The sequence below is a fragment of the Mustelus asterias genome, chromosome 1, assembly GCF_964213995.1.
Source record: "Mustelus asterias chromosome 1, sMusAst1.hap1.1, whole genome shotgun sequence".
In the NCBI taxonomy this organism is placed as follows: domain Eukaryota; kingdom Metazoa; phylum Chordata; class Chondrichthyes; order Carcharhiniformes; family Triakidae; genus Mustelus; species Mustelus asterias.
The window spans coordinates 126,559,118-126,585,053 of record NC_135801.1 but is presented as its reverse complement, the minus strand read 5'-3'; the positions used below and the strand labels follow the sequence as shown (position 1 = coordinate 126,585,053).

General features: G+C 40.9%; 1 protein-coding gene across 12 annotated transcripts in view; it reads left to right on the top strand.

Moving 5' to 3' along the window:
- The window catches only part of ipo11 (importin 11), a 548,937-nt gene that overhangs the window by 193,443 nt on the left and 329,558 nt on the right, over positions 1-25,936 (top strand). For all 12 annotated transcript variants that reach the window (XM_078218342.1, XM_078218361.1, XM_078218371.1 and 9 more), the window contains 5 exons: positions 5,494-5,537; positions 9,654-9,744; positions 15,947-15,994; positions 17,074-17,179; positions 22,583-22,709. In XM_078218342.1, the coding sequence (XP_078074468.1) occupies positions 5,494-5,537; positions 9,654-9,744; positions 15,947-15,994; positions 17,074-17,179; positions 22,583-22,709 (416 nt within the window). The remainder of the gene's footprint in view (positions 1-5,493; positions 5,538-9,653; positions 9,745-15,946; positions 15,995-17,073; positions 17,180-22,582; positions 22,710-25,936) is intronic.

Here is a 25,936-nt window from a genome sequence, read left to right as displayed (position 1 = left end):
AATTTCACACCTTTTTAAAAATATCCTGCTTTTCTATTCTTACAACCAAAGTGAATAACTTCACACTTTCCTATATTTATTACACTCCATCTGCCATCTTGTTGCCCACATCGCCTGTTTATATCTCTTTGCAGCTGCTCTGTATCCTCCCCACAACTTATCTTTCCACCACCTTGGTTATCATCAGCAAACTTTGATACATTTGCTCTCTCTCTCTATATATATATTCAAGTCATTAATATAGATTGTAAATAGCTGAGGCAACAATACTGATCCTTGCAGCATTCACTATTTACTGCCTGGCAACTTGATAAAGCCCCGCTTATGCCTACTGTTTACTTTGCCAATCCTCTATCCATGTTAAAATACCATCCCCAATTCCATGAGCCCATTTTTGTCTATTAACTTTTTGTATGGCACGTATCAAATGCTTTTTGGAAATCCAAGTATGCTGTATCGACTGGTACCCCTTCCTCTACTTGTGATATCCTCAAAAAACTAATTAATTTGTCAAACAAAATTTCTTTTTAATAAAACCATGTTGACTTGTTCTGTTCATACCATGCTTTCATAATTGCATTGTTACGACTTCCTTAATAATAGATTCTAGTATTTTCCCAACAACTGATACTCGGCTAAATGGCATGTCGTTCACATTTTTTTCTCTGCTTCCTTTCTTGAAAAGTGGTGTAACATTTGCCAACTTCCAATCTGATGGGACCGTTTTCAAAATTAAGGGATTTTGAAAAATCATAGCTGGCACATCCACTAGCTCTGCAACTCTCTCTTTGTGAATCCCTGGGTGTAGACCATCAGGTCCAGGAGATTTGTCGGATATTAGTCCTTTCAGTTTTGCCAATACATTCTTAAAATTTGTTCACTGGATGCAGGTGTTGCTGGTTAGACCAGCATTTATTGCCCATCGCTAATTGCTCATGAGAAGGTGGTGGTGTGTTGCCTTCTTGAAATGCTGCAGTCCATGAATTGTCGGAAGACCCACAATGCTGTTGCAAAGGAAGTTCCAGGATTTTGACTCCGTGACATGGAACAATATCAATGATTCTTCAAAGTTAGGATTGGAAGGAAACTTGAAAGTGGTAGTGTTTACATGCATTTACTGCCCTTGTTCAGGGTGGTAAAGATTGTGGGTTTGGAAGGTGCTGTCGAAAGAATCTTGGTGAGTTGCTTAAGTGCATCTTGCAGTTGGTACACTGCTGTCAGTGGTAGAGGGAATGAATGTTTAAAGTGGGGAGCGGGGTGCCAATCAGGCGGCCTGCTTTATCCTGAATGTTGTCAAACTTCTTGAGTGCTGTTGGAGCTGTATTTATCCGGGCTGGGGAGAGTATTCCATCAAACTCCTGACTTGTGTTTTATAGCCACGCTTTGGGGACTCAGGGGTTTGCCAGCCTCTGATCTGCTTTTGTAGCCACAGTACTTACTTGGCTGGCCCAGTTCAGTTTCTGGTTAACGGTAATGCCCAGGATGTTAGTGGAGGATTCAGCGATGGTAATGCTATTGAATGTCAGGAGAAGGTGGTTAGATTGCCTCTTGTTGGAGATGGTCATTGCCTGGCACGTGTGTGGCGCAAATATTACTTTTCACTTGTCAGCCCAAACCTGAATATTGTTCTGCCACATTTGGACGTGCACTGCTTCAGTGAGGCGTCGTGAATGCTACTGAACAACCCTACTTCTGATCGTATAATGAAGGAAAGGTCATTGATGAGGCAGATGAGGATGGTTGGGCCTAGGACACTACCCTGAGACCCCCCCCCCCCCTGCAGCACTGTCCTTTGATTGAGATGATTGACTTCCCAATAACCACAACCATCTTCCTTTGTGTTTGTATGACTCCAACTAATAAAGGATTTTCTGTCTGATTGCCATTGACTTGAGTTTTTGCTCGGTGCCATGGTGTGTCAGCTGTGGTCTTGATGTCAACAGTACTCACTCACACCACTCTTTTGTCTATGTTTTGACCAAGGGTATCATGGGGTCAGGATCTGAGTGGCCCTGGTGGAACTCAAACTGAGTGCCAGTGAGCAGTTTTTGCTGTGTAAGTACTGCTTGGTAGCACTGTTGACGGCACCTTCTTTCACTTTGCTGATGATCTGCAGTTGACTGATGGAGCGATGATTGGCTGGGTTGGACTTGTCCTGCATTTTGTAGACAGTATGTACCTGGGCAATTTTCCATATTTTGGGTAGATGCCAGTGTTGTAGCTGTAGTGGAACAGCTTGGCCCAGGGCATGGCTAGTTCTGAAACAAAGGTTGTCAGTACTATTGCCTGAATGTTGTTGGGGCCCATAACCTTTCCAGTATGCAGTGCCTTCAGCTGTTTCTTGATGTCATGGAATGAATCGAATTGGCTGAAGACTGGCATCTTGTGATGCTATGGACCACAGGATGTGTCCAAGATGAATGATCCACCTGGAATTTCTGGCTGAAAATGGTTTTGATTGCTTCAGTCTTTGTGTTGAAGTGCTGGGCTCCTCCATCATTGAGCATGGGGATTTTTGTGGAACCACGTCCTCCAGTGCCACCAGCACTCGCAACTGTATGTTCTTTGTTCTTTGTTCTTTGTATGTGACAGAGCTGCAGAGTTTAGATCTGACCCATTAGTTGTGGGGTTACTTAGCTCCATCCATTGCTTCCATTGTTTGGCATGCAAGTAGTCTTATGTTGTAGCTTCATCAGGTTGACACCTCATTTTCAGGTATGCCTTGTGTTGCACCAGGCATGCTCTCCTGCACTCTTCTTTGAACCATGGTTCATCCTCGGCTTGATTGTAATGGTGGAGTGGGTAGTTGAATAGAATCCTGCTGCTGATGGTCCACACCATCTCATGTATGCCTAGTTTTAGAACATAGAACATCACAGCGCAGTACAGGCCCTTCGGCCCTCGATGTTGCGCCGACCAGTGAAACCAATCTAAAGCCCCTCTAATCTACACTATTCCAATATCATCCATATGTTTATCCAATAACCATTTGAATGCTCTTAATGTTGACGAGTCCACTACTGCTGCAGGCAGGGCATTCCACGCCCTTACTACTCTCTGAGTAAAGAACCTACCTCTAACATCTGTCCTATATCTCTCACCCCTCAATTTAAAGCTATGTCAGCACGGTTTTGTGAAGGGTAGGTCGTGCCTCACAAACCTTATTGAGTTCTTTGAGAAGGTGAAATTTAAAGCTAAAAAATTTAAAATTTAAAGCTAACACACCGTACGCCCTCTTAACAACCCTATCAACCTGGGTGCCAACTTTCAGGGATCTATGCACATGGACACCCAGATCCCTCTGTTCATCCACTCTACCAAGTATCTTACCATTAGCCCAGTACTCTGTATTCCTGTTACTCCTTCCAAAGTGAATCACCTCACACTTTTCCGCATTAAACTCCATTTGCCACCTCTCAGCCCAGCTCTGCAGCTTATCTATTTTGAACTGTTAATCTGTTTGAAATCTATCCCATCCAACATGGTGGTTATGCCACACATGGAGGGTATCCGTGAGGTGAAGGAGGGATTTTGTCTGCACAAGGAGTGTCTAATGATCACTCCTACCAATACTGTCAGAAACAGACGCATCTGCCACAGGTAGATTGGTGAGGACAAGGTCAAGTAGATTTTCCCCTCTTATTGGTTCCCTCACCATCTGCTGCACAACTAGTCTGGCAGCTTTGCCCTTTAGGACTTGACCAGCTCTGTCAGTAGTGGTGCTACTGAGCCACTCTTGATGATGGACTTTGAAGTTCCCACCCTGAGAACGTTCTGTGCTCTTGCCATCCTCAATGCTTCTTCCAATTGGTGTTCAACCTGAAGGTATACTGATTCAGCAGCTGAGGAGGAGTAGGAAGTGATAATCAGCAGGAGGTTTCCTTGCCCATGTTTGACATGATGCTATGAGACTTCATTGCGTCCAGAGTCAATGTTGAGGACTTCCAGGACAACTCCCTCCTGACTGTATACCACTGTGCCGTCACTTATTGTGGGTCTGTCCTGCTGGTGGGACTGGATATACTCAGGAATGGTGATGTTGCATTATCCGTAAGATACGATTCCGTGAGTATGACAATGTCAGCCTGTTGCTTGGCTAGTATATGAGAGATGTCCCCAATTTTGGCACAAGCCCCTAGCTGTTAGTAAGGAGAACATTTCAGGGTCGACAGCATGTCTCTTTTTTCAACTATGTTATCGCAAAAACTTGGTTCCTATGTCTGATAATATTGGAGTTGGTTAAAGATTACAGATCATTTAAAAAAAGGGACAAGAAGATAAATTACAGTAATCAGTTTGCCTTGAATTACCTTTAATACATTCAGAAAATATTAAGAAAGCATTGTCTTTTATGTGACTGCTCATTGTAAACTTCATAAAAATTTGCAAATGACACAGGAATCGGAATTGTGGTCAACTTTGACGGGACAATGCGTAACTTTTGAAGGACATAGACAAGTTAATAAATTGAGTGGAAATTTAATTCAAGGGCATATGAGAAGCACCATATTACACAATTCCCATTGTTCGCCTGCATGCAAACCTAGCAGTTTGCCCCCCACTCTCCAACTGAACTATTTTATCCTCAACGCATACCCTCCTTTTACCTGATAGCACTTTCCCCCCCTCTCTTACAGTGGGTGCCATTGTTAATTGTTTCAACTGAAGTTGAGTATATACAAATGGAGAGCTGTATTACATAGTTACTTGAGCACATGTAAAGAGATATAGAGGTAGAGTGTAGTCAGGACACACACACCTGTAATGTTTCACTGTGACTAAATCTATTCCAAGACTGGCTTTGGTTTTTTTCTTCAGCAACTGGCTATCAGGAGTACAACAGCCACCTTACCTTGCTCCTCACTGTCTTCCCTTCCCTGTCCTCTCCGTTACAGTGCCCTCCTTCTTTCCTTCCCTTTCGTATCCTCTTCCTCTCTGGTTCTCTGAAGGCCATTGCCCTTCCTACCTCCTTTCTATCACAGTACAATTTTTCTGAACTTAAACGCTTGCCTTTCACTGTCCTCCTTGTTGGCCTTTCTTCCTGCCCTTCCCTTTATTGTCCTTGTTCACCTCGTTCTCCCTGGCTCTCTCTCTCTCTCTCGTCCCTCACTTGGCCCTGTCCCTCTCAACTTTTGCTTGGCTCTCTCCCCTTCACAATCCTCGCTTGGCCCTCTCTCAACTTTCACTTGTCCCCCTCCCTTTCAATCCTTGGCCAACTTTCTCTCAACCCTCACTTGGTCCTTCAACTCTCCCGATGTCCTCTTCTCCTCATCCCTTGCTTGGCCCTCACCCCTCACCTGACCTTTTTCCCCATAACCCTCACATTTTCTCCAGCTTAGCCTTCTTAAAAGGCACTAGCATTTATGATCAACTGCTTTCAAACAATATGCCTCTTAGTCCTCCCATGTAACTGATTTGAGTTTGGTTGTCATTTTTACTATTTTGTCTTGAAAACATTTATTAATATTTTAAACCTTTTTTGTATTTCACTAGCTGTGGAAGAGGCTGCAGGGGACTCTTATAAGTACAGTTTAAGGGTAAGTTGGACCAAAATGATTACAAACTTACTCCTATTGAGATGAATGTGTTGTAAAGGAAAATGTATCATTCACTGTAATTGGGAGTCTGAACCTCAGTGTAACCTTACAAAGTATAAGTTTTTCAAGATTACATGTTGTTGCAGCTTTGTTACTTGTGATTTAATGAGTAATGCTTGTAGCTAAAATATTAAATTATTTACCTCTCAACTAGATCTTAGATTCTAATCCCTGCTCTGACTTATTAATCCACAACTTTCTTTCCCTTGTCCCATCCAAATGTGAAGTTTTACCATCTCAGCTAACTTGATTGAATATAGGGAAATGGATTTGGGACAGTAGGAAGCTACTCCTACATTGCTTAAGTGGATATCTTATTTTGATCAACCAAGTACCACATTGTGGAGAAATTATGTGCATGTAATACTTCAATAACATCATGTAACTTAACCAGGCATTTTAAAAGAAATTTATTGGTGTTTTAGTTTAGGAAAAGCGTTTAGTTCAGTCTGTGAAATCCCCATTGCAAATCATTTTTCACAAATATAGATAAACTTGTTCAATTAGACTCGAGGAGGATAAGGAATGAAACCAGGGAAAGGGAAGTGAGAGGGATAGAGATGAAGGCATCGGTGGAAAAGATTGGCAGATTTTTTTTCCACCTATTTTTTTTAAAGTTTATTTTAATTTCTTCCACTGATTCATTTTTCAATTACCCTCCCTTTTTTTTGCATCCCACTTTGCATCTATTGTCCCTTACCACTGGCTCCCCTCCCCACCACACAAGGGCCATCTGTTACCTGTCTCAGGTTGTCCTTTGTCACACTTCTTACCTTTGTTCTGCCGTTAACACATTCTGATCTCTTAACATGTCACGAACAACACCCTTCTTGGACATGATCACCACCGTGTACATTCCCTTTGTCTTTTCATCCTTGACACTTTTGTCAATCTCTCTCCTGCATTCACCTATTGCTGGCCCTCTAACCAGTCCCCACAGTTCCACCCCATCCTCTCCACTTCTCATGGTAACAGTATAAATCTCATCCTATTTTCAATTGTCTTCAGCTCTGATGAAGTCTTCATACAGACTCGAAATGTTGTCTCTATATTCTTTCCACAGATACTGTTAGACCTCCTGAGATTTTCCAGCATTTTCTGTTTTAGTTTCAGAATGCAGCATCCGCAGTAATTTACTTTTATCTGAATGAAACCTTGAAATTCTGTTTAACTTAGAGTTGAGTTTTAAACCTGACATCCTAACCTTCACTTGATATCATCACATCCATTTCTCTGTAATATTTTCTGCCTCCTTCATGGCTTTTAAAGCCTTTAACCACACTTTCCCACTTCTTGCTTTACTTGCAGCCAGTGCAGTTGAGGTTGTGTGCATGGACTTTCAAAAGGCATTTAATAAACTACCACTTATTAGGCAAGTTCATAAACCTGAAGTCCTTCAGATAAAAAGGGCAGTAGCAGCATGGATACAAAACTAGGGGATAGAAAGCAGAGCTATGGTAAATGACTGTAGAGAAGGAGACATACGGTGGTGTTCCCCAAGGTTCAGTACCAGGACGAATGCTGTCCCTAAGATTTGTGAGTTGGCAGTCACTCAACAACCTAGGTGATACCGCGCAGGTCTTGTTCTTCTATAGATAATGTGTGTTTATAGCAGCGCAAAAAATATTTAAAGGAATTGCGCATCGAGGGGAAAAACTAACGTGCACAACAGCTAAATTTTAAATGAAGCATTGATGAGGACCACTGCTGTTCTTGGGACACATTTAATGATTTGAACTTAAAAATGCAGATCACAATTTCAAAATTTGCTAATGGCGCAAAATTTGAAAATGCCATAAACAGTGCCTTTCACACCCAAAAAATGTTCCAAAGTGCTTTGCAGCCAATGTTTTTAATCACTGTTGGAATGTAGGAAAAACAGGGGCCTCTTTGCCCCCAGCAGGGTCCCACAAACAGAAACGTGATATTGGCTAGATAATCTGTTTTCAATCACTGGGGCAAGCTCCTCTTTGAAATTCTTCCTTGGGATCTTCTGTGTGCACCTGCTTGGGCAGACACCTCAACTTGAGGGATGGCATCTCTGATGATGCAGCACTCTGCCAGTACTGCATTGGAGTGTCAGCTTTGCTTTTTGCATCAAATCCTGAAGTGGGACAATTTTCTAACTCAGAGGCGAGAGTGTTACAGGTTGAGTTACAGCTTCCAGAGTGAAGCTGATTCAAGAGGGCCTCAAGCAGATGTTGGAGGGGGTGGTAATGCCAAATACAATTAAATGCAGAAAAGAGTGTTGTTGAGGTGTTTTGAGAGGCAGAATGAGGAGAAAAGCAGAATGAGGAGAAACAATACAAATGAAATGGTACAATTTTAAACAAGAGAGAGACTTAGGGTATTTGTGTGCATATTTTTATAGGTAGCAGGGGCTGTTAACAAAGTAGCTAATAAAGCATATAGGATCCTGAGCTGTATAAATAGAGTAGAAAAGCCAGCAAGTTTTGCTAAAGATACATAAAACACTAGTTCGGCCCCATTGGAGTATTTTGTCAAATTCTAGGCACCCAAATTTTAGGAAGGACATGAAGGCTTTTGAGAGGGTAGGAACAGCGAAACACAGGAAATAGGAGCAGGAATAGACTATTTGAACCCTCAGGCCTGTTCTGCCATTCAGCAATATCATGGTTGATCTTGAACCTCAATGCCATTTTCCCTCACTTTACCATATCCCTTGATATCTTTGATAGCCTCCACCTATGATAGATAATTCTAAAGATTCACCACCCTCTGAGTGAAGATATACCTCTTCATCTTAGTCCTAACTGGCTTACCTCTTATTCTAAGACTATCACCTGATTCTCGACCTCCCAGCCAGGGGAAACATTCTTCCTACATTTACCCTGTCAAGCCCTATATGCATCAATGAGATCACCTCTCATTCTTTGAAACCCTAGAGAATATAAGACCAGGCTCCTCAATCTTTCCTTGTAGGACAATCCCACCATTCCAAGGATCAACTTGGTGAATCTTCGTTGCATTCCCTGTATGGCCAGTATAGGCTTCCTTATGTAAGGAGATCAAAACTGTGCATAGTACTCCAGGTGCAGTCTCAGCAGTGCTCTGTACGTATTATTGCAGCAAGTCATCCTCACCACTGTACTCACAACCTCTTGCAATAAAGGTAAAATACCATTTGCCTCTTTAATTGCTTGCTGCACCTTCATGTTAGCTTTCAGTGACTGACCAAGGACATCCAGGCCTCTTAAGTTATTCATTCAAGAAATGAGAATGTTGCTGACTGGGTCAGCATTTGTTGTCCATCCCTAATTGACCTGGCGAAGGTGGTGGTGAGCTGCCTTTTTAAGCTGCTGCATTCCATGTGGTGTAGGTACACTCACACTGGTATACCTACACCCAACCCAACTACAGTGAAGGAATGGCAGGATAGTTTCAAGTCAGGATGGTGTGAGGCTTGGAGGGGAACTTGCAGTTAGCGGTGCTCCATGTATCTGCTATCCTTGTCCTTATAGGTGACGGAGATAGTGGGTTTGGAAGATGCTGTTGATAGATTAGAGAAACTAGGGTTCTCCTTGGAGCAGAGATTTGATGGAGGTGTTATAATCATGAAGAGTTTAGAATAAACTAAGAAAAGCTGTTTCCAAAGGCTAATCGGCCAATAACCAGAGAACACAGACATAAGATGATTCCCAAAAGAACCAGAGGTGACATGAAAAACTCTTTTTAGCAATGAATGTTTAGGATTTGAGACACTGCCTGAAATGATGATGGATTTAGACTAAATCGTAGCCTCCAGAAGGAAATTGGCTAAATATTTCATGGGAAAAAAACGCATGCATATTGGGAAAGTGTGGAGGGGTGGGATCAACTGAATTGTGCTTTGAAAAAGCTCCACAGACTTTCTGGGCTGAATACCTGCACTCTGATGGATGGTGCTATGACATTCAAAAAGGAAAACCTGAAAAATTCTGACAGATTTGCAAAGACAAAGTATAGACCCAGTTCCTCTACTGCCAAAAACCTTACCTATGTTTCCAACAGTAACCTAACCCAAAAAGTATTTGTTCATTTTTTTTTATCTTTTAGCCATGTACTGAAGTGCTGTTTTTGGACATTTTTCATGAATACAGCCAAACACTTACCCCTGTGCTGTTAGAAATGGTTCAAAATCTACATGGTAAGTTCTCTTTTATTTTTTAAAGAGATGTTTAATTTCAACATAACCTATCTAATGGAATATATATTTTAGGTGTACCTGAAGTCTTTTGAAATCTCTCAAAACTGAAATTTACAGGATGGCAAAACCTGTTCATGCCACATTACGTGGAACTTGAATTCTTTTATAATAGTCAGTCATGTGAATGTTTATTGTACAAAATCATTGGTATTTTTTCTGTATTCTGTATGGCACTGGGATTTAATTTATACTTTTCCTGATATCCAACAGTGTATTAACATAATGAATACAAAATAACTAATTGTAGAGAATAGTGTTCCTATGCATCTGTTGCCTTTGATCTTTTAAGTGGAAGAAATTGTGCAAAGAAGCTTAGGTATATTGCTGCAGTGCATCTTGTAGACTGTCAGCCTGGCAGGTATGAATGGAAGGAGTGCATACTTAAGATCAAGTGGGCTGCTTTCTTCTGTATGGTGTGGAGTTCTTCAATGTTGTTGGAGCTCTTCATATCCAGACAAATGGAAAGTATGATTATGATTTATGTCTTGCAGGTGGTGGAAAGACTTTAGATTGTTAGGTTAGTTTTGAATATTCAGCCTCTGACCTGCTCTTGTAGCCACTGTATTTATGTGATTGGTTTAGCTAAATTTCTGGTCAATGGTGATTCTCAGGATTCAGCATGGTCAAAGGAGTTGGTTAGACTCCCTCCCATTGCAGATTGTCATTGCCTGGCATTTGTCGCAGAAATGTTACTTGCTGCTCATTATCTGAGGATTTGTGAATGGAACTAAACTCTACAAACGTCAGGGAGCAACACTACTTATGAGCTTAGGATACAGAGAAGATTATTGGTGAAGCTTCTGAAGATAGTTGGATTTGACAATGCCCTGAGAAATTCCTGCATGATGTATTGGGACTGAGATGATTGGCCTCCAACAACCACAGCCATCTCCCACTGCACCAGGTCTGACTCCACCCGGTGGCGAGTTTTCCCCTTATCACTTTAACTTTAATTTTACTAGGGCTACTTGATACCGCACTTGGGTCAAATACAGTCTCCCTGTTAAGGGCAGTCACACTCAACTCATCTCTGGAATCGGTTCTTTTTTCCATTTTTGGATCAAGGATATAATGATGTTTGGAGCTGAGTGGTAGTGTTGGAACCCAAAATAAGCAAGTTAATGATGCATAAGTGCCATTAGATAGTCCTGTTGCAGGACTATCTAACATCACTTACTTTACTAATGATTGAGAGTAGATTAATGGGATGGTAATTGGCTGGATTGGTCCAGTCGTGCTCTTTTGTGGGCAGGACATAACTGGACAATTTTTAACTTTATTAGATGGATGCCAGTGTTGTAGCTGTACTGGAGCAGCTTTATTTGAGGCTGCTTCTGGAGAGCAAGTGTTCAGCATTACAGTGGGGTTCTGTCATTGTCCAAAGCTCTTGCTGTTTACTGTATGCTCAACTTTGTCTTGGTAAGTGAGTAAATGGAATTGGTTGAAGACTATAATGTTGCGGACCCTCGGAGATTATTGCAAATGCTTCAGTCTTGTCTTTTTCACTTGTTCTTGTCTATGCACATGGAGGGAGATGTTCATGGTAGCTCGTTTTGCTATTAATTGTTTAATTGCCTACCACAATTTATGATTTGATGTGACAGGACTGCTGAACTTTGATCTGATTCATTCGTTGTGGGATTGCTCAGTTCAGAGCTTTTAATTAATCATTTTCAGTTATGTTGGACACCCTGGAGAGCTACTGGCAACTTCTAAGGATGTATTTCATATTTTGTTTTAGATGTTGAAGTAATCAGGTGATTTATTGGATGATACTTTGCGGGAATAAAATTCTTAATCTTAAAGCAGTGTTAACTGATTAAAGAATTAGCTTTCATCCTTAAATAATAATATGACAGACCATGGGTATCTATTACATTGGGAAGATGTGTTTCAAATTATAACTGCTGGTCAGTTCAGGAACCGGAATTTAACTTCTTGACCCTGTTCCTAAAATCATAGTTGATTTGCAACGTGCTTTCACTCCATTTCCCTTAAATGCTTTCAGTTAGCATTTTATCAATCTGATAATTAAAATACACAATTGACCTAGCATCACTTGCTGTTCGTGGAAGAAAGTTCCAAACTTTTATCACCCTTTGAGTGTAGAAGCATTTCTTAATTTCACTCCTAAAAAGACTGGCTCTAATTTTTAGGCTATGTCCTGTAGTTTTAGACTTCCCAACAAGCAGAAAATATTTCTCTTTATCTGCCCTATCATTGCCCTGAATATCTCAGAAACTTTGCTCAAATCACTCCATAACATTACAAATTCTGGAGAATTCAGCCCCAGTTTATATAATTTCTCCCATTATTCTGGTAAATCTTTGCTGCGCTCCCGGCAACTACAGCAACTTGCATAGCATCCTTAAGGTGGTAAAACATCCCAAGTTGCTTTACAGGACTGCTATTAAACTAAATTGCGTACCAAGCCACACGAGGTATTAAGGCAGATGACCAAGAGCTTGGTCAAAGGTGTAAGTTTTGAACAAGGAACTGGAGTTTCAGAGCTTAGGGGCTAGGTAGTTGAAGGCACAGGCACAAGAGGTGAAGCAATTAAAATCTGGTAGGCTCAGGGTTAGATTGGAGGGTTATAGGGTAGTGACGATTACAGTGATGGGGAGGGGCAAAGCCACAGAGGGATTTGAATGAGAGTTTCAAAATTGAGACTTAACTGGAAACCAACATAAGTCATCAAGTATAAGGTGACTTAGTACATGTGCAGAGTTTTGAATGACCTCAACTTTATAGAAAACATGAAAGTTTGGCTAGAAGTGTCAGAATAGTAATGTCTAGCAAACAAGATAAAAATTTGCATTTATATTATTTCACGATGACAAGAAGTTGCAAAGCTCTAGCTTTGGACGTCCTTCCTTGCCACCCTTGTTGGAATATGTCTGAGTAAAGCTTGCTCCTCTTTGAAGACTTTTGTTTATTCATGTGTTTTTCTGTAATTGGCTTGGAGATTTACTCCTGTATTGTCATGCCACTATTTGGTTGCCTACTGGAGATCTACTATTTAAACTGCTTCTGGATTACTCTTAAATCCTGGCCAAGTAGATTCTGTCTTTGACCCATCAACTATGCCATCACTTTCCAGTGCAGTATTCTTTTTTTATTACTGCCACCCTCTCCTCCATTTTCTTCCTTCTCTATCTTTGCTAACGACTTTAGAAGTGCAGCGCAGAAGGAGTTGCGTCTGCAGAAGTTTGTCATTCCACAAATATAAAATTAGTTTTTCAAAACTGGAGAGACTGAACAGCAATGCTTATGATTTAGTGCGTTATTTAAAAACCAAATTGTATCTCATTCAACAAGATGTAACTTTTTCAAGTACTTTTACAGTGAGAATAATAGTGTAAAAAGTAGAAGTCCACATTAATTCAGGCAATTCCTAACATTTCTATCTGTGAGGGCTTTAACACTGCATCTTGTGGAGGGGCAAACAATCACTGACAGCAAAGAAAGAACAAAGAACAACAAAGAAAATTACAGCACAGGAACAGGCCCTTCGGCCCTCCAAGCCTGTACCGACCATGCTGCCCGACTGAACTAAAACCCCTTACCCTTCCGGGGACCATATCCCTCTATTCCCATCCTATTCATGTATTTGTCAAGACGCCCCTTAAAAGTCACTACCGTATCCGCTTCCACTACCTACCCCGGCAATGAGTTCCAGGCACGCACTACTCTGTGTAAAAAATCTGCCTCGTACATTGGGCGGCACGGCAGCACAGTGGTTAGCACTGCTGCTTCACAGCTCCAGGGACCTGGGTTCGATTCCCGGCTTGGGTCACTGTCTGTGTGGAGTTTGCACATTCTCCTCGTGTCTGCATGGGTTTCCTCCGGGTGCTCTGGTTTCCTCCCACAGTCCAAAGATGTGCACGTTAGGTTGATTGGCCATGCTAAAATTGCCCTTTAGTGTCCTGAGATGTGTAGGTTAGAGGGATTAGTGGGTAAATATGTAGGGATAAGGGGATAGGGCCTGGGTGGGATTGTGGTCGGTGCAGACTCGAAGGGCCAAATGGCCTCTTTCTGCACTGTAGGGGATCTATGATCTCCTTTAAACCTTGGCCCTCGTACCTTAAACCTGTGCCCCCTAGTAATTGACTCTTTGACACTGGGAAAAAGCTTCTGACTATCCACTCTGTCCATGCCTCTCATAATCTTGTAGACTTCTATCAGGTTGCCCCTCAACCTCCGTCATTCCAGTGAGAACAAACCAAGTTTCTCCAACCTCTCCTCATAGCCCTCCAGACCAGGCAACATCCTGGTAAATCTTTTCTGTACCCTCTCGAAAGCCTCCACATCCTTCTGGTAGTGTGGTGACCAGAATTGAACACTATATTCCAAATGCAGCCTAACTAAGGTTCTATAAAGCTGCAACATGACTTGCCAATTTTTAAATTGAATGCCCCGGCCGATGAAGGCAAGCATGCCATATGCCTTCTTGACTACCTTCTCCATCTGCATTGCCACTTTCAGTGACCTGTGTACCTGTACACCCAGATCCCTTTGCCTATCAATACTCTTAAGGGTTCTGCCATTTACTGTATATTTCTTATCTGTATTAGACCTTCCAAAATGCATTACCTCACATTTGTCCGGATTAAACTCCATCTACCATCTCTCCGCCCAAGTCTCCAACTGATCTATATCCTGCTGTATCCTCTGATGGTCCTCATCGCTATCCGCAAATCCACCAACCTTTGTGTCGTCTGCAAACTTACTAATCAATCCAGTTACATTTTCCTCCAAATCATTTATATATATTACAAACAGCAAAGGTCCCAGCACTGATCCCTGAGAAACGCCACTTGTCACAGCCCTCCATTCAGAAACGCAGCCTTCCACTGCTACCCTCTGTCTTCTTTGACCGAGCCAGTTTTGTATCCACCTTGCCAGCTCACCTCTGATCCCATGCAACTTCACCGTCTGCACCAGTCTGCCATGAGGGACCTTGTCAAAGGCCTTATTGAAGCAAGAGCTACAGTTCCACCAGAGTATTAATGGTGAACGTTGACAGTTTTGTTGTCATTACAACTTCAAAATCTGGGCTGAAATGTAATGTAAAAACCTTTCTAAGGCTAATTTCTAACTATACTTCAAGGTATGGTATGAACTTTTACCTGTGTTTGTATATTTCCACTTTTAAGGGGAAAATATTGACAAATATGTGATGTTTATAACACCTAAATCTTCCTTGGTGTTGATTCCCACAAATAGTTAATTTCCTATTTCTTGTCATTTACAAACAAAAGAAAATGAATAATGAAGTCATGTAACTAATTTGAGCTAACATATTGATTAGCATTTCAACTAATTAGCATTAATCTCATACCACAGAAACTTTTCATCATTACTTACAATTATGTCCAATTAGCATGACTGCACAATATAACAGTCAATCACAATTAAATGTGATCTACCTTGGAAATTCCTCTGAAGTGAAACCTGTTCATCACACTAGACCTGTATAGCAAGATAATTTGATCCATCTGTGTGCTGAAAGAAATAAATTATTGAAAGTTAAAGACAAAATGAGGATTCCCACACTGAGCTAAGCGTTTATACTTTCATTGGCTCCATACCTCCAAAATATTTTTATAATGTCTGATCTCTGGTGGGAGGCTGTACCCAGAAACGTCCCCAAAGATGGATTGGGGGACCTCCTATCCTCCGTATCGGGATTACATGTCAATTGCCTGGGAAGTTCGAATTTCAGTTATTGACACCCTCAACTACCATGTTGACCCCCTGCAAATATCCTCCACCTGCTACACTCTGAAACCCTCCTGATTGCCTTCATTCTCCCTCTGTCTGCCCCTCCCCTCAGCCTCCAATCCCCCCACTGAGCCTCAGCGTGCACAGCATCATGTATGCACTTGCAGAAATGTCTTTGTTGCTAATTCCAATGCAATGAGTAGTAAGGTGACACCAGCAGTATAACTTTGCGTCTGCCTGCTATATTTTATACTCAATACAAGTAATAAGTCAGTGCTAAATTTTGTTATCTGTTACACAAAAATACCAAGTTCCCCTTATTGTGGGGTAACTTCTATGTTTTCTATCATTTATTTTTCTTTTATTTATACTGTTGCATTTATACTTGTAGTAAAAATGTTCTTGGTATATTTTTTAGGACCAACCAATGTCGATAATACCGTTGGACTAGTGGTCAAAGATGCTGGTATGTTACGTTTTTATGAAGTTTTGTCTATTTCAATAAAGGACTGTAGTTCTGTTATTGGTTTTCATGCTATTATGACAATAATGTTGTTCTATTATGGTGGAATAGCACGGACAAATGTGAGGTAATGCATTTTGGAAGGCCTAATACAGATAGGAAATATACAGTAAATGGCAGAACCCTTAAGAGTATTGATAGGCAGAGGGATCTGGGTCTACAGGTACACAGGTCACTGCAAGTGGCAATGCAGGTGGAGAAGGTAGTCAAGAAGGCATATGGCATGCTTGCCTTCATCAGCCGGGGCATTGAGTTTAAAAATTGACAAGTCATATTGCAGCTTTATGGAATCTTAGTTAGGCCGCATTGGGATATAATGTTCAATTCTGGTTGCCACACTACCAGAAGGATGTGGAGGCTTTGGAGAGGGTACAGAAAAGATTTACCAGGATGTTGCCTGGTATGGAGGGCATTAGCTATGAGGAGAGGTTGGAGAAACTTGGTTTGTCCTCACTGGAACGACGGAGGTTGAGGGGGTGACCTGATAGAAGTCTATAAAATTATGAGAGGTATGGACAGAGTGGGTAGTCAGAAGCTTTTTCCCAGGGTGGAAGAGTCAATTACTAGGGGGCATAGGTTTAAGGTGCGAAGGCCAAAGTTTAAAGGAGATGCACGAGGCAGATTATTTACACAGAGGGTGGTGGGTGCCTGGAACTCGTTGCCAGGGGAGGTAGTGGAAGCAGATACGATAGTGAGTTTTAAGGGGCATCTTGACAAATACATGAATAGGATGGGAATAGAAGGATATGGTCCCTGGAAGGGTAGGGAGTTTTAGTTAAGCCAGGCAGCATGGTCGGCACAGGCTTGGAGGGCCGAAAGGCCTGTTCCTGTGCTGTAATTTTCTTTGTCCTTTGTTCTTTTATTGTTTTGAGCATGAGACATATTTCATAACATTTTATAATGGGAATTTGTATAAGACTAGGAAATATTGAATACACAATTGATGTCTTATTTAACATTATTTTTAAACTATTATGAAATTAGTTTATATTGTTGATACTTCTTGAATTTCCTCTTGATAGTATACAATGCAATTGGATTGGCAGCCTATGAACTTTTTGACAGCGTGGACTTTGACCAATGGTTTAATAGTCAGTTGCTGGCTGAGTTGCAGGTTACTCACATAAGGTAAGCCATTATTGTTTAAGCAAATTGAAACGGTCTACTGTTCAGAATTTGAATTCAACTTTTTCCAGTAGAACATTAACATATTCACGCAATGTTCTTTAATTTCATATTCTGGCTTTGGATTTGGTTAATGCCTCTTTGGTTATCTTGGTTTCACTTTTTTCTCGCCTTTTACTCTGTTCCACTCTGGCATTCTCTTTCCGAGTTTGGATAATGGAGGGACCAACCCCTCGACATCAGCACAAACATCAATCTTATCTGTCTTATTTGGTACAGTAGGATGATCAATTTTACTTAACGATGTGGTAAATAGGTAATGCTGCTTCTGAAAGTAGCTCTGTATATTCACAGTTTTGCTCTGCTGGTAAAATATTCTTGTTCATGTTGCAAAATCATTTTACCATCATTGGGAAAATGGTAGAACCCAAAAACCATAATGAAAACAAGAATCAACAATCTGTTCTCTGTGTACCAATAGTCAGCGTCTTATTCCTGTAATAATGTAACTGACGTGGCTAAAAACTCTTAGTGATGCTGTTGTTATGGTATTAAATATTTAAAACTATTTTTATAGCGGGCTGGACCTTGAGAAAGTGAAATGTTATGTGCTCTTACGTTGCTATGGATTGAGGCATATAGGTCAACCTGGCATATAAGACAATCCTTGTTTTTGGATGCCAGAATGCATGTCTAGGCTTATACTTGGTGGATAACGCAACCATCATTTTTCAGCTAATAAACGCATGTTTAAGGCTACACATTAAGAGTTAACCTTACTTTTTCAACTCAGATATACATGTTGAGGGTGATACTTGCCTTCTCAGTCTGGGAATGAGAAGTAGGCCATATGGACCTGTTGCCAAGAAGATGCACGGAACTTTAAGACACACCCAAATAGAGTAGATGATATGGCGACAAACAAATGTTTTCACATTTCAAAATGGAAACGACCTACACCAAAACGAGTGGTTCACCTTTTATAGTGTGCAAGTCAACCCAAATTTTTCGAAGGACGTTTCAAAGTTTCGATGGTTGACTTACATACCGTGATCAACGATAACTGTTGTACTATACCATCATCCCCTGGAGCCCCTCTGTTGCATGCATGTAAACTTTTGGCTATATTTGATGGTGTTGTAGGGAGAATAGTTGTGTGCATGTGTTGTAACATCAGCACCAAATCTCAACTGTCGTAAACACGGCCTCCCACCAGTGAATCTATTTCCTCCTTCATCCATTCATTAGATTGTGTGAAACATAATTTTAGCTAATACTTCGTATTTCCACTTCTGCATCATCAATGTCATAGAACCAGTACAGGACAGAAGTAGCATTGAGTTCTTGCCAGGCCCATGTTTGCCCCTTATTCAGAACCACTGCTTTTGAAATCTTTACTTCTATGCTTTTATCACTTATAAACTTCATTATTCAAGAGCTCCCAACTTCCTATTTTGCATAAACTTTCAACTTTTCCTGATTGTATCCTGCCCTGCACAGATTCTTCCTTTGTCCTTTTCATTTGCCCTGGCTGTTACTATCCTAGCATATTAAAGTTAATATACTTGCTCCTATCTTTCCAACTTTTGGCCTCTCCATTCCTTCTTTAAAAAAAATTCTCTAAGCCCATGTTTTCAACAGAGCTGGTTAGTCCAAGCTTCAGTGAGCTTGAACAAAGCATTAGCAAGACAGAAGTATATTTAACACTACTACATGTAGGAAGATTCTAGTGTGAAACGAATGACTGTAGACTGATGCTCCGCTTCAAGTGATTTTTTTCTGCATGGATTAGCATGCACACAGGAAGTTCAGTAGTGAATGTTTAAATAATTCTGCATTGTTGGAATATCTTGTATATAGAGGACCCTAGACACTATCATATTTTGAGATTTTTGACCATTTTGTTCACACTGTATTTGGAAAAAGATTATACTTATCTATTGGGTTTGCATTAACAAGTGGATGTTGCCAAGGGCAACATTTAATGTCTATCCCTAATTGCCCTTGATATCTTTTATATATTAGTAATGATGCTCAGCTAGTTTCTCCTTGTAGCAGAAAATAGTTAATTTGCTAATTTTATCCTAGGCTTTACTTTCATCTCGTTTTATTGCACCGTCTTTGGAACTAGCTGTTTGCAACTTTCAGATTGAATACACCATAAATTGTTTGTCACTTTGATTATGGCCATTTCAGTACTTGGGCAGGGGTGGAAATCTGATTGGCGAGCTTTAAACATGGAGCCGAGGCAAAGAGAGAGACAGATTTCTCAGGTTGCAACATGTTCGAAAAGTTTAGACAGGAAAGTGATGTTGGAGATCTGATAGTTTACAAGGATAGAAGGGTCAAAGATTTTGTTTTAAAGATGGCTGATGATGGCAAAATTGAAAGGGAGGGAATGGAACCTCAGGATGGGGGAACTATTTACAGTATCACCTAATATGGAAAGCTGTGAAGTTAAATTGACTGGCCAGTTTAGTGGCATGCAAATTGAGACAACAGCAAAAGAGTTTCATGGGCAAGATGAGCTTGGGAGAGCATTGGAAAATTTGTTGTTTTCTGTTGATTGTGTTACGATCCCAGTTGATACTGTTGGACGGTAAGTTCCCAGAATGGAACCCTGGCTCAAAAAACCGTAACTTTGACTTTTTTTCAGAAAACTTGAATGGACAAAGTCATCGGACTGCTAATTAGCTTTTAACAACAGAATAAAACATTTATTCAACATGGTAACTTTGACAATAAGAGGGTAGCCAGGGAGAAGGTTGGCCCATTCAAGGACAAGGGAGGGAATCTATGCGTGGAGCCAGAGGAAATGGACGAGGTATTAAATGAGTACTTTGCATCAGCAATCACCAAAGAGAAGGACTTGGTGCATGATGAGTCTGGGAAAGGGTGTGTAGATAGTTTGAGTCATGTTGAGATCAAAAAGGAGGAGGTATTGGAGTTCTTGAGAAACATCAAAGTAGATAAGTCCCCAGTGTCTGATGGAATATACCCCAGAATACTGAGAGAGGCAAGGGAGGAAGTTGCTGGGGCTTTGAGAGAAATCTTTGTATGCTCACTGGCTACAGGGGAGGTCATGATTGCAGATGCCGGCGTTGGACTGCGGTAAGCACAGTAAGAAGTCTCACAACATGTGGAGTTGGTGTTGTGAGACTTCTTACAGGGGAGGTCCCAGAGGATTGGAGAATAGCCAATATTGTTCCTTTGTTTAAGAAGGGTAGCAAGAATAATCCCAGGTAATTACAGGCCGGTGAGCCTTACATCAGTGGTAGGGAAATTATTGGAGAGGATTCTTCGAGACAGGATTTATTCCCACTTAGAAATAAGTGGACGTATTAGTGAGAGGCAACATGGTTTTGTGATGGGGAGGTCATGTCTCACTAACTTGATTGGGTTTTTCGAGGAAGTGACGAAGATGATTGATGAGGGTAGGGTAGTGGATATTGTCCACATGGACTTCAATAAGGCCTTTGACAAGGTCCCTCATAGCAGACTGGTGCAGAAGGTGAAGTCACATGGGATCAGAGATGAGCTGGCAAGGTGGATACAAAACTGGCTCGGTCAAAGAAGACAGAGGGTAGCAGTGGAAGGGTGCGTTTCTGAATGGAGGGCTGTGACAAGTGTTGTTCCTCAGGGATCAGTGCTGGGACCTTTGCTCTTTGTAATATATATCTGGAGGAAAGTATAACTGGATTGATTAGTAAGTTTGCGGACAACACAAAGGTTGGTGGATTTGCAGACAGCAATGAGGACCATCAGAGGATACAGCAGGATATAGATCAGGATACTTGGGCAGAGACGTGGCAGATGGAGTTTAATCTGGGCAAATGTGAGGTAATGCATTTTGGAAGATCTAATACAGATAGGAAATATACAGTAAATGGCAGAACTGTTAAGAGTATTGATAGGCGAAGGGGACCTGGGTTTACAGGTACACAGGTCACTGAAAGTGGCAATGCAGGTGGAGAAGGTAGTCAAGAAGGCATACGGCATGCTTGCCTTTATTGGCTGGGGCACTGAGTTTAAAAATTGGTAAGTCATGTTGCAGTTTTATAGAACCTTAGTTGGGCCGCACATGGAATATAGTGTTCAATTCTGGTCGCCACACTACCAAAAGGATGTGGAGGCTTTGGAGAGGATACAGAAAAGATTTACCAGGATGTTGCCTGGTATGGAGGGCATCAGCTATGAGGAGAGGTTGGAGAAACTTGATTTGTTCTCACTGGAACGACAGAGGTTGAGGGGAGACCTGATAGAAGTCTACAAGATTGAGAGGCATGGACAGAGTGGATAGTCAGAAGCTTTTTCCCAGGGTGGAAGAGTCAATTACTAGGGGGCACAGGTTTAAGGTGTGAGGGGACAAGGTTTAAAGGAGATGTACAAGGCTGCTTTTTTACACCGAGGGTGGTGGTTGCCTGGAACTCGTTGCTCGGGGAGGTAGTGGAAGCAGATATGATAGTGAGTTTTAAGAGGCATCTTGACAAATACATGAATAGGATGGGAATAGAGGGATATGGTCCCCGGAAGCATCGGGGGTTTTAATTAAGTCGGGTAGCATGTTCAGTGCAGGCTTGGAGGGCCGAAGGGCCTGTTCCTGTGCTGTAATTTTCTTTGTTGTTCTTTGTTATAATACAATACACCTTCACTCCCACTTATCTACATAAATGTCTGCAGATTTTAAGGATAACACAGCATTCAAAATATATCTTATGTTGTAATGTATCCAGTAAATACATAGTCCCTATAAGCTACGAGACTAATTGTAGTCAGACACACTCCACTATGAAACCAAGTGGTAGATGCCACCCAGTTGAAACTCTATGGATTCCTCCTCAAATTCCCCCAGATGAATTGCTGAGCAATATTTGGAAGTATGAGTTGGAAAGTATCCTGTTTCATGATGCAAGTTGGGTATACTTGGTTGGTTTGAAGAACTTTGCCTCCAAAAGGAGTTTGTTGTATAAGTTTGGGAGGGAGGTGTCGAAGGAGTTTGCATTTATGGATCGAATATTATTTTACCTGTTCTCATAAGTTTGAATATGCACTTATTTATCTGGAAGATACCACATTGGAAAGCAAATCAGTATTTGTTTTACCCGAGCTTTCCCGGATTTATCAGTCAAGAGAAGAATGCAGTGGCCATTCGTTATTCAGCTATTTTTAAGGAGCAATCAGACCTGGATTGTACTTTTAATTTTCACGAATTTACTAGGCGTGCATTCCGTCATTCTACAAATAGATCTTGAAAGGCACTGTAGCAGCAACTAAATGAATCTAGTAGCTTTTACTTGTCTTTGTTATTCACTGAAGTATTCATTAAAGTTAATTTTGTTAACTTATTATATTAAATCATTTTACTAGTTACTAATATGTAATTGCCTGTTTTTTTTTGATGTACAGATACAAACTTATTCGACGGAGGGTGATTTGGCTGATTGGTCAATGGATCTCTGTAAAATTTAAATCTGAATTAAGACCAATGTTATACGAGGCTATCCTTAATCTCATGCAGGACCAAGACCGTGTGGTATGTTTTCAAATTGCAATTTATTTTATCAGAAATATTTAATTTCCTTGGAGACTTTTAAGCACATATTTATTTCTAACATACTAGCACATCTTTTTGGTGCTCATCAAATTGGGGAACATAATGACGTATGAACAGTTTGTTCAGACTGGAGCAAAATGTTATGGCAGAAGGTTTTGAATCTTTCATTTTGCTGAGCTCCCCTTTGGTGATGCACACCCCAAGTGCCCACTCTTTTTAAGAGAAAATGGGGGTGAAATTCGTCTTTGCTGGTAATGCAAAATGGGTGATGGTGAATTGGGAGGCTGGCTTACGCTTTATCCAGTTTTCTTTTCCATAGAAGTCAATGATCGGGTATGGTGTAAAATTCATGATGAGTCTGTTCATCCTTCCGGTGAAAGCCAATTTCATCCCTGTATATTTGTAAGAAGATTCAATTTTCCTGGCAACCACAATGTATTGCTTGAGGCAGAAAAGAACATAAATAGAAAAGTACCACTACTATAAAACCTGAGTAAACTTGAACACAAAAAGATAGTTGATGTCTGTCACACCTCTTTATAAGTAGGCTGAGTCTGTGTGCCAGTGCACAATTTGTGATAGTTGGGCTAATGTTGGAGAGTTTCCACTTCAAATCAGTATCTGCTTTTCAGAGTCTTCTGTTTTTGATGCAAGTGATGAAAATCACTGTTTATGCAGATATGTTGATGTGAACTGGTCAAGTGTTTCAACTGCACTTTAGGATGCACAGGGAATTCTATTTGAATGGAGAGCCAGAACTAATCAAAAGGCATGCCTTTAAAATTCTGTCTCAAAGCAATAACCAGCAATGTCAATTAAATCCTCCTTTAGACTTGAAGCAGTCTTCGCTTTCTTTTGACAAAGCCCCTCTGAAATAAATTTTGACCACAGGCAAAATCTTGCAATTTATTTACATCTCAGAAAAATATTCACTGAACTCTGTTCAAAGTTGTTATTTTCTCAGAATAGCATTTTTAACTTCTAGTACGAGTGTTTGCAATAATAATAACCATAATAACAGGACAATGTTTGAAGTGTAGTTGCATTGTTCTGCAGCACGTAGCTACTAATCAGGAGCATTTTTGGCCAAGTTATTTTTTGGCAGTGCTTTGTACATTTTCATGCTTGATGAAATGTCACAGTTTTCCACCTCACAAAGTAAGGTTCATTTATAACACCCAATAACTCAATGAAATCTATAAGTACTTGTTGAGGAAAGGATAAAGTGGTGATTCAGCATCAGTTAAAAACATGCAACATTCTTTGACTTCTCATGCTCTTTCTAAAACTTTACCATGAGATGCCTTCAACCTTTTTTGATTCAATTGAAAGGACTCCTTCGTTGAACAAATATCTGTCCAGTTTGCCCTTGAATATATTCAATGATCCAGCCTGTAGTTCTCTTTGTGGAAGAGGACTCCACAGACTGATAGAGAACAATTCCTCCTCCTCCTCATCTTAAATGAGAGGTCCCTTATTTTTAAACCATGCTCCCTTGCTTTAGATTCCCCTGTGAAGGAATATAATAGCATCTTGCTTAAATGGCAGGTCAGAAGATTGGATAGAATATAGGAAACAGCAAAGAATGACTAAAATGTTAATAAGGAGAGAAAAATTAGAGTATGAGAGAAAGATGCCTAGAAATATAAAGGCAGATAGCATGAGTATCTGTAAAGTTAATGAAGTGAGCATTGCTCCTATAGAAAATTAGACTGGGGCGTTAATATTAGAAAATAAGGAGAAGGCAGATGAATAGGTATTTTGCATCCATCTTTACTATAGAGGATACAAGTAACATTCCAGAAATGGCTGAAAATCAGGAATTTGAGGGAAGGAGGAACTCAGAAAGATGACCACCAGGGAAGTGGTATTCTGCAAATTGTTGGAACTGTGGGTTCACAAGTCCCCAGGTCTTGAAGAATTTTAACCGAGATTCTTAAAATTAGTGGCTAGTGAGACAGTTGACGCGTTGGTTTTAATTTTCCAAAACTGACTAGATTCAGGGAAGGTTCCACTAAGATTGGAAAATAGCGAATTTAACTCCTTCATTCAGAAAAGGAGGTAGACAGAAAGCAGGAAACTACAGGCCACTTTGCAGGACATCCGTAATAGGTAAAATGCTAGAAGCTATTAAAGATGTTATAACGGTATATAGATAAAATCAAGCTTTGTGAAAGGGAAATCATGTTTTTATAAAAATGTTTATTCATTCAAGGGATGTCAGCATCATTGACTAGGCTAGCATTTATTGCCCATCACTACTTGCCCTTGGGAAGGTGGTGGTGAGCTGCCTTCTTGACTGCTGCAGTCCATGTGGTGTAGGTACCACCTACAGTGCTGTTAGGTAGGGAGCTTTAAGATTTTAACCCAGTGATTGTGAAGGAACAGTGATATATTTCCAAGTCAGGGTGGCTTGGAGGGGAACTTATAAGTAGTGGTGTTCCCAAATGTCTGTTGCACATCCCCTTTTAGATGTTTGCAGTTATGGGATTGGAAGGTGTTTTCTAAGGAGCCTTGGTGAGTTCTTTCAATGCACTTTGTAGATGATGTACACTGTTACCATTGTGACAGTGGTGGAGGGAGTGAATGTTCATTGATGGGTTGCCAATCAAGTGGGCTGTGTTGTCCTGGTTGGTGTTGAGCTGCTTTGCGTGTTGTTGGAACTGCATTCATTCAACTCAAACAGGTAAGTGGAAATTATTCCATCACACTCCTGACTTGTGCCTTGTAGATGATGGGCAGGCTTTGAAAGTCAGGTGATGAGATGCTGCAGAATTCCCAGCCTCTGACCCGCTCTAGTAGCCACAGTATTTATGTGGCTAGTCAAGTTCAGTTTCTGGTCATTGGTAACCCCCAAGATTTATTGGAGTTTTTGAAGAGGTAGCAGGTGCTGTGGATAAAAGAGAAAAGAGAACCACTCTCTGGAGAAAATGTTTTTCCTCAAATCTCTTCTACACCTCCTGTCCCTCACCTTAAAATTATGCCCCCTTGTTATTGACCCTTCAACTTCCTGTCCACTCTGTTCCCCTCCAAGCCACTCACCTCCTGACTTGGAAATATGTCACCGTTGCTTCGCAGTCGCTGGGTCAAAAACCTGGAATCCCCTCCCTAAAGACATTGTGGGTCAACTCACAGCACGTGGACTACAGCAATTCAAGAAGGCAGTTCACCACCAACTTCTCAAGGGCAACGAGGGATGGGCAATA